This window comes from Alligator mississippiensis, chromosome 6 (assembly GCF_030867095.1).
Source record: "Alligator mississippiensis isolate rAllMis1 chromosome 6, rAllMis1, whole genome shotgun sequence".
In the NCBI taxonomy this organism is placed as follows: Eukaryota; Metazoa; Chordata; order Crocodylia; family Alligatoridae; genus Alligator; species Alligator mississippiensis.
In genome coordinates this window covers 5,335,095-5,347,496 of record NC_081829.1, presented here as the reverse complement: position 1 = coordinate 5,347,496, position 12,402 = coordinate 5,335,095, and the positions used below count along the sequence as shown (strand labels likewise).

At 55.8% G+C, this 12,402-nt stretch overlaps 2 protein-coding genes across 9 annotated transcripts in view; one reads left to right on the top strand and one right to left on the bottom strand.

Annotated features, from left to right (window-relative positions):
* Positions 1–1,694, bottom strand: part of SYNC (syncoilin, intermediate filament protein) — a 36,744-nt gene extending 35,050 nt beyond the window's left edge. For 2 of the 6 annotated variants that reach the window (XM_059729567.1, XM_019498844.2), the window contains exon 1: positions 398–549. The gene's annotated coding sequence lies outside the window, so the exon portion shown is untranslated. The other 4 variants (XM_059729569.1, XM_059729570.1, XM_059729571.1 and 1 more) reach the window with 4 other exon arrangements.
* Positions 1–12,402, top strand: part of NHSL3 (NHS like 3) — a 50,876-nt gene that overhangs the window by 12,804 nt on the left and 25,670 nt on the right. The window contains exon 1 of one of the 3 annotated variants that reach the window (XM_019498840.2): positions 728–959. The exons of 1 other annotated variant lie outside the window; for it this stretch is intronic. In XM_019498840.2, coding sequence (XP_019354385.2) covers positions 728–959 — 232 coding nt within the window. Of the gene's footprint in view, positions 1–727; positions 960–9,022; positions 9,289–12,402 lie in introns of those variants that run through there. One more of the 3 variants, XM_014611134.3, reaches the window with a different exon arrangement.

Below are 12,402 nucleotides of genomic sequence, written 5' to 3'. Positions count from 1 at the left end.
TTGGAGAACATTTAACCCTCTAGGATCCTTGCTTAAGCAACGTGACAACCCCAGAAGGCACCTTTGAAAGTGTTTTCACCTCCTCCTTGCCTAAGGTCACGCAGAACCGGTCAAGCGAGCAGTATCCAGCGGCACTTAGGTACCACGCTGACGGGCAGCGGGGTGGATGGGTAGGGGGCATTAGCTGCCAGGCCTCCCTTTCTGCAAGAACCCAAAGCCTAGGCAGAGAGACCCACTTCAAGGCCGTCCTTCCCGGGCTGGCGGGCACAGCCAGCGGCTGCCCCCCACCCCGCTCTACCTCCTTAGGGGACCGCCCGGAGCCCCACACTTGAGGGGGTCCCTAAAATGTTGCAACATGGGGCCCCCTCCTCTTGCCCAGGGTCCCCGGGAGCCAGACCTGCCGCCGCCCGTGGGAAGTCCGCGCATCCAAGCCGGGCCGGGAGCGCAGAGAGGAGGGAGGAGCCGGCCGGCTCATCCCGGCGGGGGAAGGAAGGGGCAGAGCCGGAGCCGTGGCCGGTTCTCCCGCTCCCAGCCCCTTCCCCTTCCCCTTCCCCTTGCCCGCCCCTACCTGGCTGCGGGAGGCCGGGCTGGAGGCGGGTGCGGGCCGGGGCTGAGCTCCACACCCCGGCGCGCTCCAGGCTCCGCCCGCCCGCCCGTCCGGGAGAAACTTTCCCGGCCGCTCCCTCCGCGCTGCCGGGCTGGGGCTGGGGCTGGGGCTGCCCCCGCTATGGCTGCACCTGCGGGGGCCGAGAGCACCTGGGCGCCGGGTGCCGGGCAGGGCCAGGGCGCCGAGAGCCCCCCCAAGAAGAAGAAGTCCAAGCCGGGCTCGTCCGGGCTGCGCCGCGCCTTCAGCTGGCTGCGGGGCCGGAGGAAGAAGAAGAGGAGCTCGCAGCCCCCGGCCCAAGGGGACCTGCCCCCCAAGGGCAAGAGACCAGAGGAGCGGGGCAAGAAGGGCAAAGGTGAGCGGGCGGCGGGCGCCTCCCCGGGGGCTCCTTGCTGCCAGGGGCACCCCTGTCGCTGCCCAGTGGGGTACCCGGGCACGGGGACGCGGGGCGATCTCCGACCCCCCCCACGGGGATGTTGCCGCTTGGCTGGGTACGTTCCCGCGCACTGAGTCAGAAGGTCACAGAGGCCGGGAGGAACCTGGAGCTCCTCCAGCTTTTTCCGTCTCCAAATGGCACTCGGGCACCGCCGGCGTGGCCTTTCCTGCCTCCGTGGCAGCCTGGCGCGTGGGGCACTGCGTGCAGGATCCTGGGGCATGCTCTGCCCCCTGACTCCGGCATGGCGTCGGGGCATCAACCCTGGAAGTGAGAGTTTAGCTAGAGATGGGTGCCCCAAGCCCATGCTTCTGGCCTGCTGGGAGAGGAGACGCAGCTGTGACACCTACCCTACGTGCCGAAGCCAAGCTGCTGGAGGCTCAGCCCTTCGTCTCCGGGATGGAGACTCCTCTTGCAGGCCTCTGCCTGGCGTTGCGTGTTGCTGCGTTCCTGGCGGTGCTGTTCTTTTTAACATGGGTGTCCTCTCTTGGCGTGTGGCCGCGCGGTAGGAGCAGTGCAGTGCTGCTCCAAGTGCTGGGGGCAGTGTCCTTGCTCCTGTCCCCAGATGATGTCTCCCCTGCCTTGGTGGGGCCGAGATTCCCTTGGCCTCTGTAGGGAGGAGAGCACGAACCAGGTGCACGGCGCAGCATTTCTCCCCTTGCACTCTCCTTGGGCATTCATTTCCGGATGCGTGTGATGTGGGAAGTTGGTTTTTTGTCAACACTCAGTCAGGTGTTTGCTTGGAGGAGCACAGTGCGATAGGATGGAAACAGCCGAGGAAACACAAGTTGTCTTTCCCTAGGGATGTTTGAGAAAGGGCTGTCGTTCCCCATCACATTCTTCTGAGACTTACCAGCATGACACGTACCCCCAGCCTTTCCCTCAGCACTAGACGGGAGACTCCTCCCTAGCTTGCTCCTGCAGCCATACGGCTGAGGGCAAGCAAAACTCAGGGGCATCCAAACCCCAAGTCTCTGGGCTTGGGCCTGCACGTAGGATGCCCGCCAAAGGATTTGGAAGTAAGCCTCAGGCTGGGGTGGAGGATACTTGCCAGTAGCAGGACCACATATGGTTCTTGGACGATTCAAATGGATTTGGACCTGATCTGGCTAAAAACCAACCCAAAAAAACTAGGGACCTGGATATAACAGGGATGGGCTTAGCTTAAGAACCTGAACAGGAGGGAATAAAACAGCCCAGTCATGCTGCTGTTCCTTGCTGAGGCCTGTGAACCAGCTGCATGCCCTTGACATGGCTCTGTTGAGAGCCTGGAGCATCTCCCCAAGGCGTAAGTGGCTGAGAGCTGGGCATGGCTGGGGCACGAATGAGGGTTGCTGGGCCCACGTGGAACTGGGCTGAACAGTTCTGTGCCACGTTTCCGTAGCAGAGCCGCTTCTTGGTGTGCTGGAGAGAGGTGTGGATCCTACAGTCAACACCAGTGTGAACTGATTACTGTTTGTGCGCCTGATTAAATTCCTCTTGTCTGTTATTATAACATGCTCCTGTCCAAAAGGGGACCCTGCCCTGTTTAACCCCTGCTATTCCAGTTGCTTAGCCCTTCCCAGTCTGAGGATTTGGCCTTGAAGGCAGCACAGACCAAAGGATTCAGCCTAGGGTTGTAATCATGGCTCGGTTCCAGACCTTCTGTGTGACCTTGGGCCAGTCACATTTTGCTTTTCGATGTCCTTCTTCGTAAAGTGAGGCGATAGTGCCTCTGTGTGTCACGGGAGGGTGGGAGGATGCTGAGGCTCATGACTGGGCAGTATGGTCAAGCAGGAAAGAGTGACAGCTATAGATGGTACTAAGTTATTTATTAGTTTCTTATGTGCAATATGGGTGCAGCGCTGGGATCAGGTAACACTCAGCTGCCATTGCCTGAAATACTGACCAGGAGGAAGGCTAGAGCTTCCTAGCTGCATGCACTATACTCATGACGGGGGGTGAGCAGTGGGTAATATGCTTTGCCAGTGCCTGGGAATTTTCCATTTGCCAAGCTGGAGATGGTGGGATGGGACTTTGGGAGGAAGACTCTGGAATTGAGGCAGGGCTGGGTAGCCCCATACCACTCTGATTCCTTGGGTTGCTGATGGTGCATGCTTTACTGCTTCTCTAGATTTGCAGGGTGCTTCGGGCCCTTTCAAAAGCCTGTGGCATCATCCCCTGAAGTAGTCTGTGGAGCAGCAGTGAGCAGTCTAGGAATGCGAATCTCTGTCCATTGCACTCCTTTGCACATTGTGAAGCATTAGATGTGATTATAGGCAGGAGGCTGGGGTGCATGCATGCAGAAAGGGTCCCTATAGCCAGTACAGCTGCTGGCCAGAGAACTGCAGGGAGTGGGGCTGTGCTTGGCCCGGGCATGAGTTTATGGAGCGAGAAAATCACTCCAATGAGGTCAAGGGAGTCATGGGTCAGGATTGCATTCCCTGGAGCCTGGGCATCTCTCTGGTTGTGATTTGGGTGTCAGCTAGGGGTGGATTGCTTCACACTGAAATTATGGGAACACAAGACGGGTAGAAGTTTCCATAGTGGATCAAATCCATGTAGTCAAATATCCGGTCTCTGGCTGAGCTGCCTCAGAGGAAGGTGGAAGTCACGCTGTCGTGGGGCTGCCTGCCCTGCCCTCCTCGCTCAGAGCTGGCCTCCTGCCTGGGAGCAGAAGGATTCCTTTGCCTTCCAAAAGCCTGGAGTTTTAGAAGCTCCTGTCTCATAACTCCAGGCGCTCTTGTCATGCCTTCAAACGTCCTCACCTTTTTGGAAAGCAAGTCTGGCTGAGCTCGGTGTGGCAGCAGTGCCACAAGACATTGCCCTCGGTTAGCTTTAGTTTTGCAGCCTTTCCATCTTGCTGATGGCCCTGGCCTATGTATCAGCCTCCCAGCCTGGGTGTCTGCCTCTATCCACGTGCTCTGCCCACTGATGTTTCAGGGCATTCACAGATGGGGCCTGGCACTGTCAGGCACCCTTCCTGTGTCTTCAGACCCCCGTCATCCCCACTGTTACCTTTAAACTGCAAAATCTCCCAGGCAGCTGCTTGGCCAAGGCTCCACCTCCTGTTTATGAAACAAAATAAATCCTATCGCACTCATCTTTGCTGGCACACAAGGTACGGAAGGATACAGGGAGCCTTGTTAACCCTTTAGAGCTTCCACAGTTTGAGAAGGATCTGGTCTACTTAAGGGGGTGCCATCCATATAAGCCTTGTGCTCCCATCGAATTGATCTGCTCCTGTTGGGGATAACCCCGGAGAGCACTGGAAATGAAAAGAACCTGTGATCTTGCTCGCGCTTTGGTCAGTTTGTTACCTTCCCCAATTTTGACTCGTCCCTTTTAGAGCCTTGTATGAGTCCTATCTGAGCACCCTGCAAATTTAAAGCACACGTCCTCACAATTCCCTTGGGGGCAGCAAAGTGCTGGTAACTCCATTTTTGAGAAGAGGAACTGAGGCCTAGAAAATGAGATGACCTGTTGAAGGTTACAGAGGATGTTTAGGGAGAGCAGCCTGGGCTTGGACCCCAGCCCCTTGGCATCACTTTGCATGGGCTCCATTGCTTTAGGTGTTCAAGGGAGTTTCAGCCTTGGGGACAAGGACGAAGAAAAGCGTGTTGTGGAAAGTGTCAGTACAGACCCACAAACAGGGTTAAGGTGGTTGTTGAACCTTTCTGTACTGTTGCATGCACACCGGTACCACATTTCAGCAGCGCCATTTGAACAAAATGTCATTGAGGAGCAGTGCGTACTAGGGATTCTGGTCCAGTTTGGGATGTAAATTTCCCAGTATTGTTCTGAGCTCCCTTAGGAAAGAAAGGAATTGATGTAATCTGAATTTAATAGGGGTTTTATTTTGTACTAGTGTTTTCCAACAGCAATAGACTCCCCAGATGGTGGGGTCACTGTGATGTTAAAATCAAATACTAACTGCTTTCAGCTGGTTTGTATCAAGAAAGAGAATTTGCTGGGAATGATATGTGATTAGTTTATTGTTTGCTGTATCTGGTGGAAGTCCTACTGATACTCGTCTGTTTTGGAGGATGCTGGGTGTTCAACTATAATAGATCAGAGGGATCTAAGGTAGCCGTGTATTAGTGCTGAGGGCACTTAGGTGCTGTGCTTCAGCAGTTATGTACTCAGTTATGTGCCAGGCCTGAAAGTGCTGGGATGCTGCTCTGTAATAATAGTTGAGGTGGTGTAGTCTTATCTGCATGCTGCAGTCACTAGATCCATTGCCATACGATGGCAGACGTGTCGCCGCTGCGATGACACCGTTGTGTCACAGTGTGGGAGGGTTTCGGCTCACTTGATAGAAGCAAGGCAACGTAGCCTGCTGGACATGTTGCATTTGAGGCTTTCGTTCAGTGGGACTGTTGCCATGTATTTGGGCATGAATTTGTTAATCTGCAGAGAGTGACATTTCAGGAAATCTGAACAACAGGAATCTACTGGCTGGTCTGAGCTGGAAACTCAGCTCCTCTGCTAAACAAAGAGAGGTGTGTCTTCCAACCACAGCCATTCCACCTGGAGACACCTGGAAGAAATACTCTTGCAAATAATGTCCCATAAGATCCGATAAAACTACTTTGCTGGAATCAGATTTCTCTGTATAAGGAAGGTTTTCTTTCATAAGACAATATGATCATTGACTTTGACTCTAGCACAGAAGGGAACACAAGCCACTGGAAGGTGAAGAGCTGAGCAAAGATGAAGTCAAAAAGTCTTTACCTGCCAAGCTGGAGCTGGAGCCCTTGGCCTTCATATGGGTCTCCTGCTATGGCTGATGTGCCCCTGGGCACCTTGATCTGAGCAGGGAGCCAAACTCTTTCTCCTGCTATGGGCATTGGTGCTGTCATCAGCTGTGGGAGAAGATGTGTAGCCCTGGGCCTACAAGCACTTGGGCCATAGCAGGAAACAAGTTGAAAACTTTCTGGGTATTTGTTTCTGTGTGGGTGTTGGGATCTTAAACATTTTTTGCATTACCTTTGTCCTCATCAGCTCAGTTCTCTGTTACAGGAGCACAGATTGCATTCTATGAGCAATCTGTGGAGGGGTCAGAGGTAGCAAGTCCTAGGGCTGGAGATGCTAGGATAGAAGGATCTCTTCACTGTTGGCCATCAGTCCAGCAGGTTGAAAGCTAGTACCTGAGGACTGGAGATAGTGGCCGTTTTGGTATAGCAGGGAGAGAGCTCTCTGGGGCAGGGGAGCTGGTCCTGGCATTACAAACTGCTACTGGTGGGGTTACGGTGGAAAGGTGCCAGACTGCCAGCCCTGAAGTGCTTAGTTTATGCACAGAAGAGGAAGAGCCCATGCTTTCCCAGTCCTTACCTGAAGGAATCAGCTGTAGGGCCAAGAGTGTCAGGCTCTATGATCCAGTTAGGGCTTTGGCTTCACCTCTGGTGCTGTCCCCCAGGGTACCCGGATTGCAGGACCTGGCTGAGCCCATCAACATAATTCACATAGGTTGCTGACCAGCCAGGGCTGTTGGTGGCTACAAGACCTGAGTCTTGTTTGAACCAGTCGCACAGCAATGGTAGGCTCCGTAACTCATCACTCTCCCTCCCTCCTATTACCTTAACCACCTTGGTGGAGAGATAGGGGGGTTCTTGCATGGTAAATGCTGGAGTCCAGAGGACCCTTCAGGCTGCCTGCTGTATGGTAGCTGGCCTACCTGTGCTTTGGTTTTCCAGCCCTACGAGTGCTTCCTTGATGGGAATGACACAGGGAGGGTCTGTAATGCATCCGGGCTGCTGGACTGCACTTGGAGTGGACACTTGGGTGCAAAGCCTTTTGAACTGAGCACAGATGGCAGAGATGTGTGCAGCTAACTGGAGTTCCAGCTAGTGTGAGGACAAAACCTTGTTGGGGAAGGGTTGTATGATGGATCCTGGGGGGCGGGTGTCTACTTCAATGCAAACAGTAAGGGCTGGATAATGGGCTGTTCTCAGAGGGGCAGGCGGTGGGGCTCTGGTTGAGCTATGCCATCTCTAGGAGTGACATTCCTGCCACGGACATAGAAGGAACTGTAGAGTCAGCCAGGACTGAAAGCAGACATGTCAACAGCCCCCCAAGCAGAGCAGAGTGCCATTGTGCAGTGGCCAAACCAGCCCAGCCCAGAGGAGTCACTGTCCTTCCCTAATCCCAGCAAACCTGGACTCTGTCCAGCCCCTGCAGGGCCGTCTATGCTGGCTGGACTTGCCTGTAGTCTGCCCGCTGGCACTGGAGATGGTGGAGACCAAGGTGTCATGATCACAGGGGAGCACACGCTCCTAGTCCCTTGCTGGGAAGGGAGGGGACTTCCTGGCCGTGTCTGGGGCAGTGGTCCTGCTGCCGTCAGCCAGGCTCGGTCCTTTTAAGGCAGCTCAGGGGAAAATACGTCACGTGGAAGATGTGACCCCCATCATCATTGTTGCTCAATGCTGTAGTTACCGGCTGGGCAGAGAAGAGGGGGGGCAGTGTGGAGCAGGGAGGTTCTTCCTTTCACTGCAATGAAGCAGCTATAATAGAGCACCTCCTGGTTTCAGGCCCTGAGAATAAGCGTAGCCCTGCCTGTCCTCTGATGACTGAGACTCTGTGCCAGCACGTGACACTGGCCTGAGACACCTGTCAGAGTGGTCTTGGAGTCCCGGTGAAAATATCTCTGAGTCACTAAGCAGAGACTCTGCAATTCGTTTTACTTGTAGCCACATCCTGATTTGATCCCAGCTGCTTGGGGGAAGTCTGTGTCAGGAACCAGGGTGTAGTCAGCAGTGGCAATGGGGAGTTGTGTGTGGGGGGGTGTTTTACCCAATAATTTTTGGGGCACCCAGTGTCCCTGGAGGCAGAGCATGCACTGACACACTGGGCATGGCAGCTGTTAATCATGGGTATTGCACCTGGGCCTAGAAGCCCCATGTGTGGGGCACCGTGTGTAGTAAGAGGCAGTCCCTGCTCGAATCAGTAAGATGAGCAGCTGGGGAAGGAGGAGGTCGGATTATCTCCATTGTATAAGCAGGGAGCTGAGACAGGCCCAGCTCCCCTAGTTTGCGTGGAGGGCCTCCAGCGTGGCTGTGAGTCGAACCTGTATCTCCTGGCTCCTAATCCTGTGCCTTACCCACAAACCCTCCTTCCTCCTCAGCAGAACAGCTGATGAATCACTGGAGGGATCTGCCAGAGCCATAATCACGGCCTTTAGGAATTAAACTCCCATCACGTGGTGCCAGGGGTCCGGCCAGCTGACCTTTCCTTGCCCTCGTAACATTTAATTTTCTAATTGGAATAGGAAGAGAAAGCTGCAATCAGGCAGAGCAAGCCTCCACGGGGCTGCCTGCCTCCCAGAGCTCGCTGTCTCGGGCGCTGTGCGCTCACCAGTGCTGGCGGTTTAATTCAGTTCAGGTAAACTAGTGCCGCTTTGTGTGAGGACAGACTGGTATCACTTGCCTCTTGGTCCGTCTCAGTTTACCCTGCCCTGCAGGCTGATGCGGGCCAGGCTGAGAGCTCTGTAAAACAACCTGTGCAAACTTGCACTGGATGAACTTGAGCGGGTGCCACATCCCGCGTCCAGCTGCATTGCTGTGATTTCACAGGAGGAGGGTGAATGATTGCATGCGAGCTATCCTAGCTGGGTCTGTATTCGAGACTCTGAGGGCCCCTCTGTTACTGCCACCCCCTGGTCCTGCTGTTGCCTCCTGTGGGATATGGGGGTCATCCCCACACCTGGGTTTTGGCACCGGTGACCCCTGATGGAGGTGGGGATGGGGCAGGCTGTATTTATTATCATAGTGCATGAAGAACAATGCACTGAAGAGCCTGAAGCCAGCCCTGGCTGTCACCCACTTTGCTGGGAGAGCCGTGAAGGTTGGCAGCCACCCTGATGCGAAGGGGTGGCGGGGAGAGAGAGAGGCAGGAGGCAGCAGGCAGTCATAGGACGGAGGTAGGGAGGGCAGAGAGCGGACAAGTGATCCTGCAGGCCCCTCCTCTCTACCGGCTGCGATTGGCTCTGGGCTCGGGCAGAGCGCAGCGTGGGGAAGGCTGCAGGCTGGGCTGCAGCTGGAGGGATGGGACACCGGAGCTGAGCCACCCGCTCTCCACAGCTGGCAGTGGGCCCAGGGAAGCCTGTGCGGCTCAGTCATGTAGCGCCTTGTGCCGCCTCCTCCCGGGACAGGGGGAGGGCACGTGCTTCTTGTGCCCACCGGGACCATGGGCAACACTTACCACAAGAGGAACCCCCCTGTCGCCAAGGCCAGGTCTTTCTGGCACTTCGGCCGCTCTGGGAAGCTGAAGACAGGTAGGGGCATGATGGGGTGGGGAGGGGGCTCCTGAGCTGGCGGTGTCGGCATGGCGCAGAGACGAGGCCGCCGTGTTCTGCAGCCGTGAAAAAGCCCCCTGCGCCTTGCCAGAAAGTTTGCTGCCCCTGTGCTTGGCCCTGGGGCCAGGTGTCTGGGAGGGCTGTACCTGGGCCGATGGACTTGGGGCTGCATTTTTGTCCAAGCCTTTTTTCTTCCCCGGCCCGAAGCTGGAAGGAGCTGGTTGTTCCGGGAGCGTTGCAGTCTGGCCGAGCTGGGAGTGCTGGGGCTAACAAAGATCCTAATCTGCTCTGGGGCTGGTGACCTGCTCATTGTGCTCCCTCCTGGGTGCTGACCCGCGGGCTTTCCAGCACTGTCAGTGCAGTTGCCCGCCAGTGAATTTGTTCCCTGTGTGTTTTTCTCTTCTCAGCTACTTGGTGGGTCTGTGGTTTGAGCATATGACCCTGTTCTTATCAGGACTCCTCCATTCTTGTCTTTCTCACCACTGACTCACTTTCTAGCTGCAAGCCACTGCCTTTTCTCTCTCTGTGCCTCAGTTTCCCTTTTGTCAATACCCAAGGGTTGCTGTGAAGTCTGATGGCCATTTGCAGTGCCTGGATGTCTTGGAGGGGAGTTGGGCTGTCCGTGTGCCTGATGGGATCGTATGGAGTTTCCCTCTTCTTTAGTTAAGCCCAGTACTAGATCCCATGACTGCTCCTGGCATGTGTCTGCCCAGCCCACAGCAGGTGTGGGTTGGCAAGGTGTGGGCTGTCCTTTGATCTGTGCTTCGTCCCTCGTGCCATTCTGAGAAGGCACCTCTGCTGCAGGAGGCTGGGAGATACAGCAGAAAGCTCAGCTCTGAACAATGCCCGGTTTTTGTCTCCTGGCTGCAGGGCTTTCGCTGCTCTGGGGCTGCAGGTTCAAATGTAAGAAACATGGCAGAGGCAGGACAGGAGAGCTGCATGGGCTGGGTCCTGCCACCCCCACTCTGGGATCATAGTGTGTGTGGAGCAGGGGACACCTGTCATCCCGTGAGACCCCTCACCAGTCACCGGCTGGGCTGGGTTGAAAATCTAAGGAAGTATGTTCTTTTGAGTAGTTTCGTCCCTGTCCAGGCACTAGGATTGGCACTTTCTTGCTCATAACTCCCCTGAGCGTCGGGGCACAGGGGGTTTCAGGGTTTTTCAGCAGTGTCTCCAAATGGAAACGTGGGAGTCCCAGCACTCGGGGCATTCAGACTGGCCTGGTGAAAGCCAGAGAACAGGCTGCAGCAGGTGGGAGCTGAAGGCTCTTGTCTGCCTATCATTCCTCTGCTTTCCTCTGAGGGCCTGTGCACAGCCCTGCCTGGGAAGCCCCAGGTTGGATCCTCTCTCCTGCCAGGCCCCGGGGGAGTGGGGAAGGGTTCAGAACCTGCTTCTCCCACGCACGCGAACACGTCTGCAGCAGGCGCTGGCTCCCAGTGCTCACGTAGCTGTGTGTGTGTTACCAGTGCCTTGCTCACAGCCCAGGGTTTAGGAGACATGCCCTGAAGGAGGCTCCCACTGGCAGCCCATGGCAGGGTCGCACACACTCTGACACCCCCATTTCATCCCCCTTCTCTCCTGCATTTCTTGCTGCCTGGACTGTTGGCAGGTGTCATGGGTGCGACTGGGACAGGTGAGCCAAACTGGCCACAAGGTAAACAGGCCCTGGGACAGGATTCAAAGCCTTTGGCATGGGCTCAGGGAGTGACAAAGCAAAGCAAAACTCCCCGCAAGGTGCAGCTCAAAGGTGACCTGCTCAGGGTTTGCAAAGGAGGGGGTTGTTTTGCAGGGGCACTGCAGGTGGCTGGTTTCTTAACGAGGGGTTTTTTGGAGGAGAGGAGGTGTGTTTCTTTGGGATGCCAAGTCCGGTTTATCCGGGGCAGTGGGGGCAGGAGCCTGAGCTCCTCATTTGGGGGGCTGCAGCTGCTGGGCCTGTAGCAAAGATGTTGTTTATCTGAACGATTCATGATGTGTTGGAGTTAAATGGATATGAACCAAGGCAACCAAAGCCTGAGGAGTCTGCTTGGAAATCCCTCCCTGTGAACCTGCACTCCTGCAAAGAGAAGGCCTCAGCCCAGATATCAGTTCCCTTTGCCACTTGACCTTGAAGCTGCAGGTGAAAGGGGAGGCAGGCTGGGGAAAGCACTGTGCTTAGCTTACCTTGAATACAGCCTCACCATCCCTCATGAGCTCTCCTGGGAGGCAGATGGGTGCTGCCTTCCCCATTTTGCAGGTGGGGAAACTGAGGCATGCAGCAGTCAAGTGAGTTGCCCGGGGTCACTCAGGGAGTCAGTGTTGGAGCCAGGATGGGAACCCAGGAATTTCTGGTTCGTGATGCTGAGCCTCATCCTCTGTCCTGTGGCCTGTACATCACCCTCCCTCTCTTTTTGGCTGGTGAGTGGCATCCAAAACCACTCTGTCTTGTAATGCAGGGTCATGCCCTGGGAAAGGCTGGCAGAAGGGCCCTGTGGTCATCCAGACCAGTGTTTCCAGCCGCAGGTGGTCCTGTAGCCTTTGCCCCGTGTTTCTCTTCCAGACCGTGCGGGGCTGGGTCCAGCAGTAACACCTCAAGCAGGGTGAGTTACCTGGGAAAGGGGGCTAGTCGGGGGGCTGCCACCTTTATGCAGAGAGACCAGAAGCAAGCTGAAGTGCAGCTTCTCCTTGTGTGCACCAGCTTTGCCCCCCCTGGTAGGGGCTTTCCCTGCTTCTCCCTTGTGCCTGTCCCCCAGGGTGTGAGGGCTGGGCTGCAGGGTGTGTTGGTGTGGCATGTGCATCTCCCCTTGCCCCATGGACATGGTTCTCCTGGTGGAGAGGTTGTAATTTCCCTCTTTGGTTTAGGTTTGGGCCATTTCCCTTGCAAATTGTGTCCGCACAGCTCTGCATGCTAGGGAAAAGCTGCACAGAGTCCCTCAGGCCCTCTAGCAATGGGGGTGTTGGGCTGCAGACTGAAGCACTGAGTTGCAGGGCAGCTTGGTTGGAGTTATTTCCGAAGAATGAGGCAGGAGATCGAATGGGTTCACTGGTGGGGGGTTACTGGTGCTAGGAGGAGGAGAGGGCTCAGCACCTGACAGCACTGTGTGATGAATTTGGAGG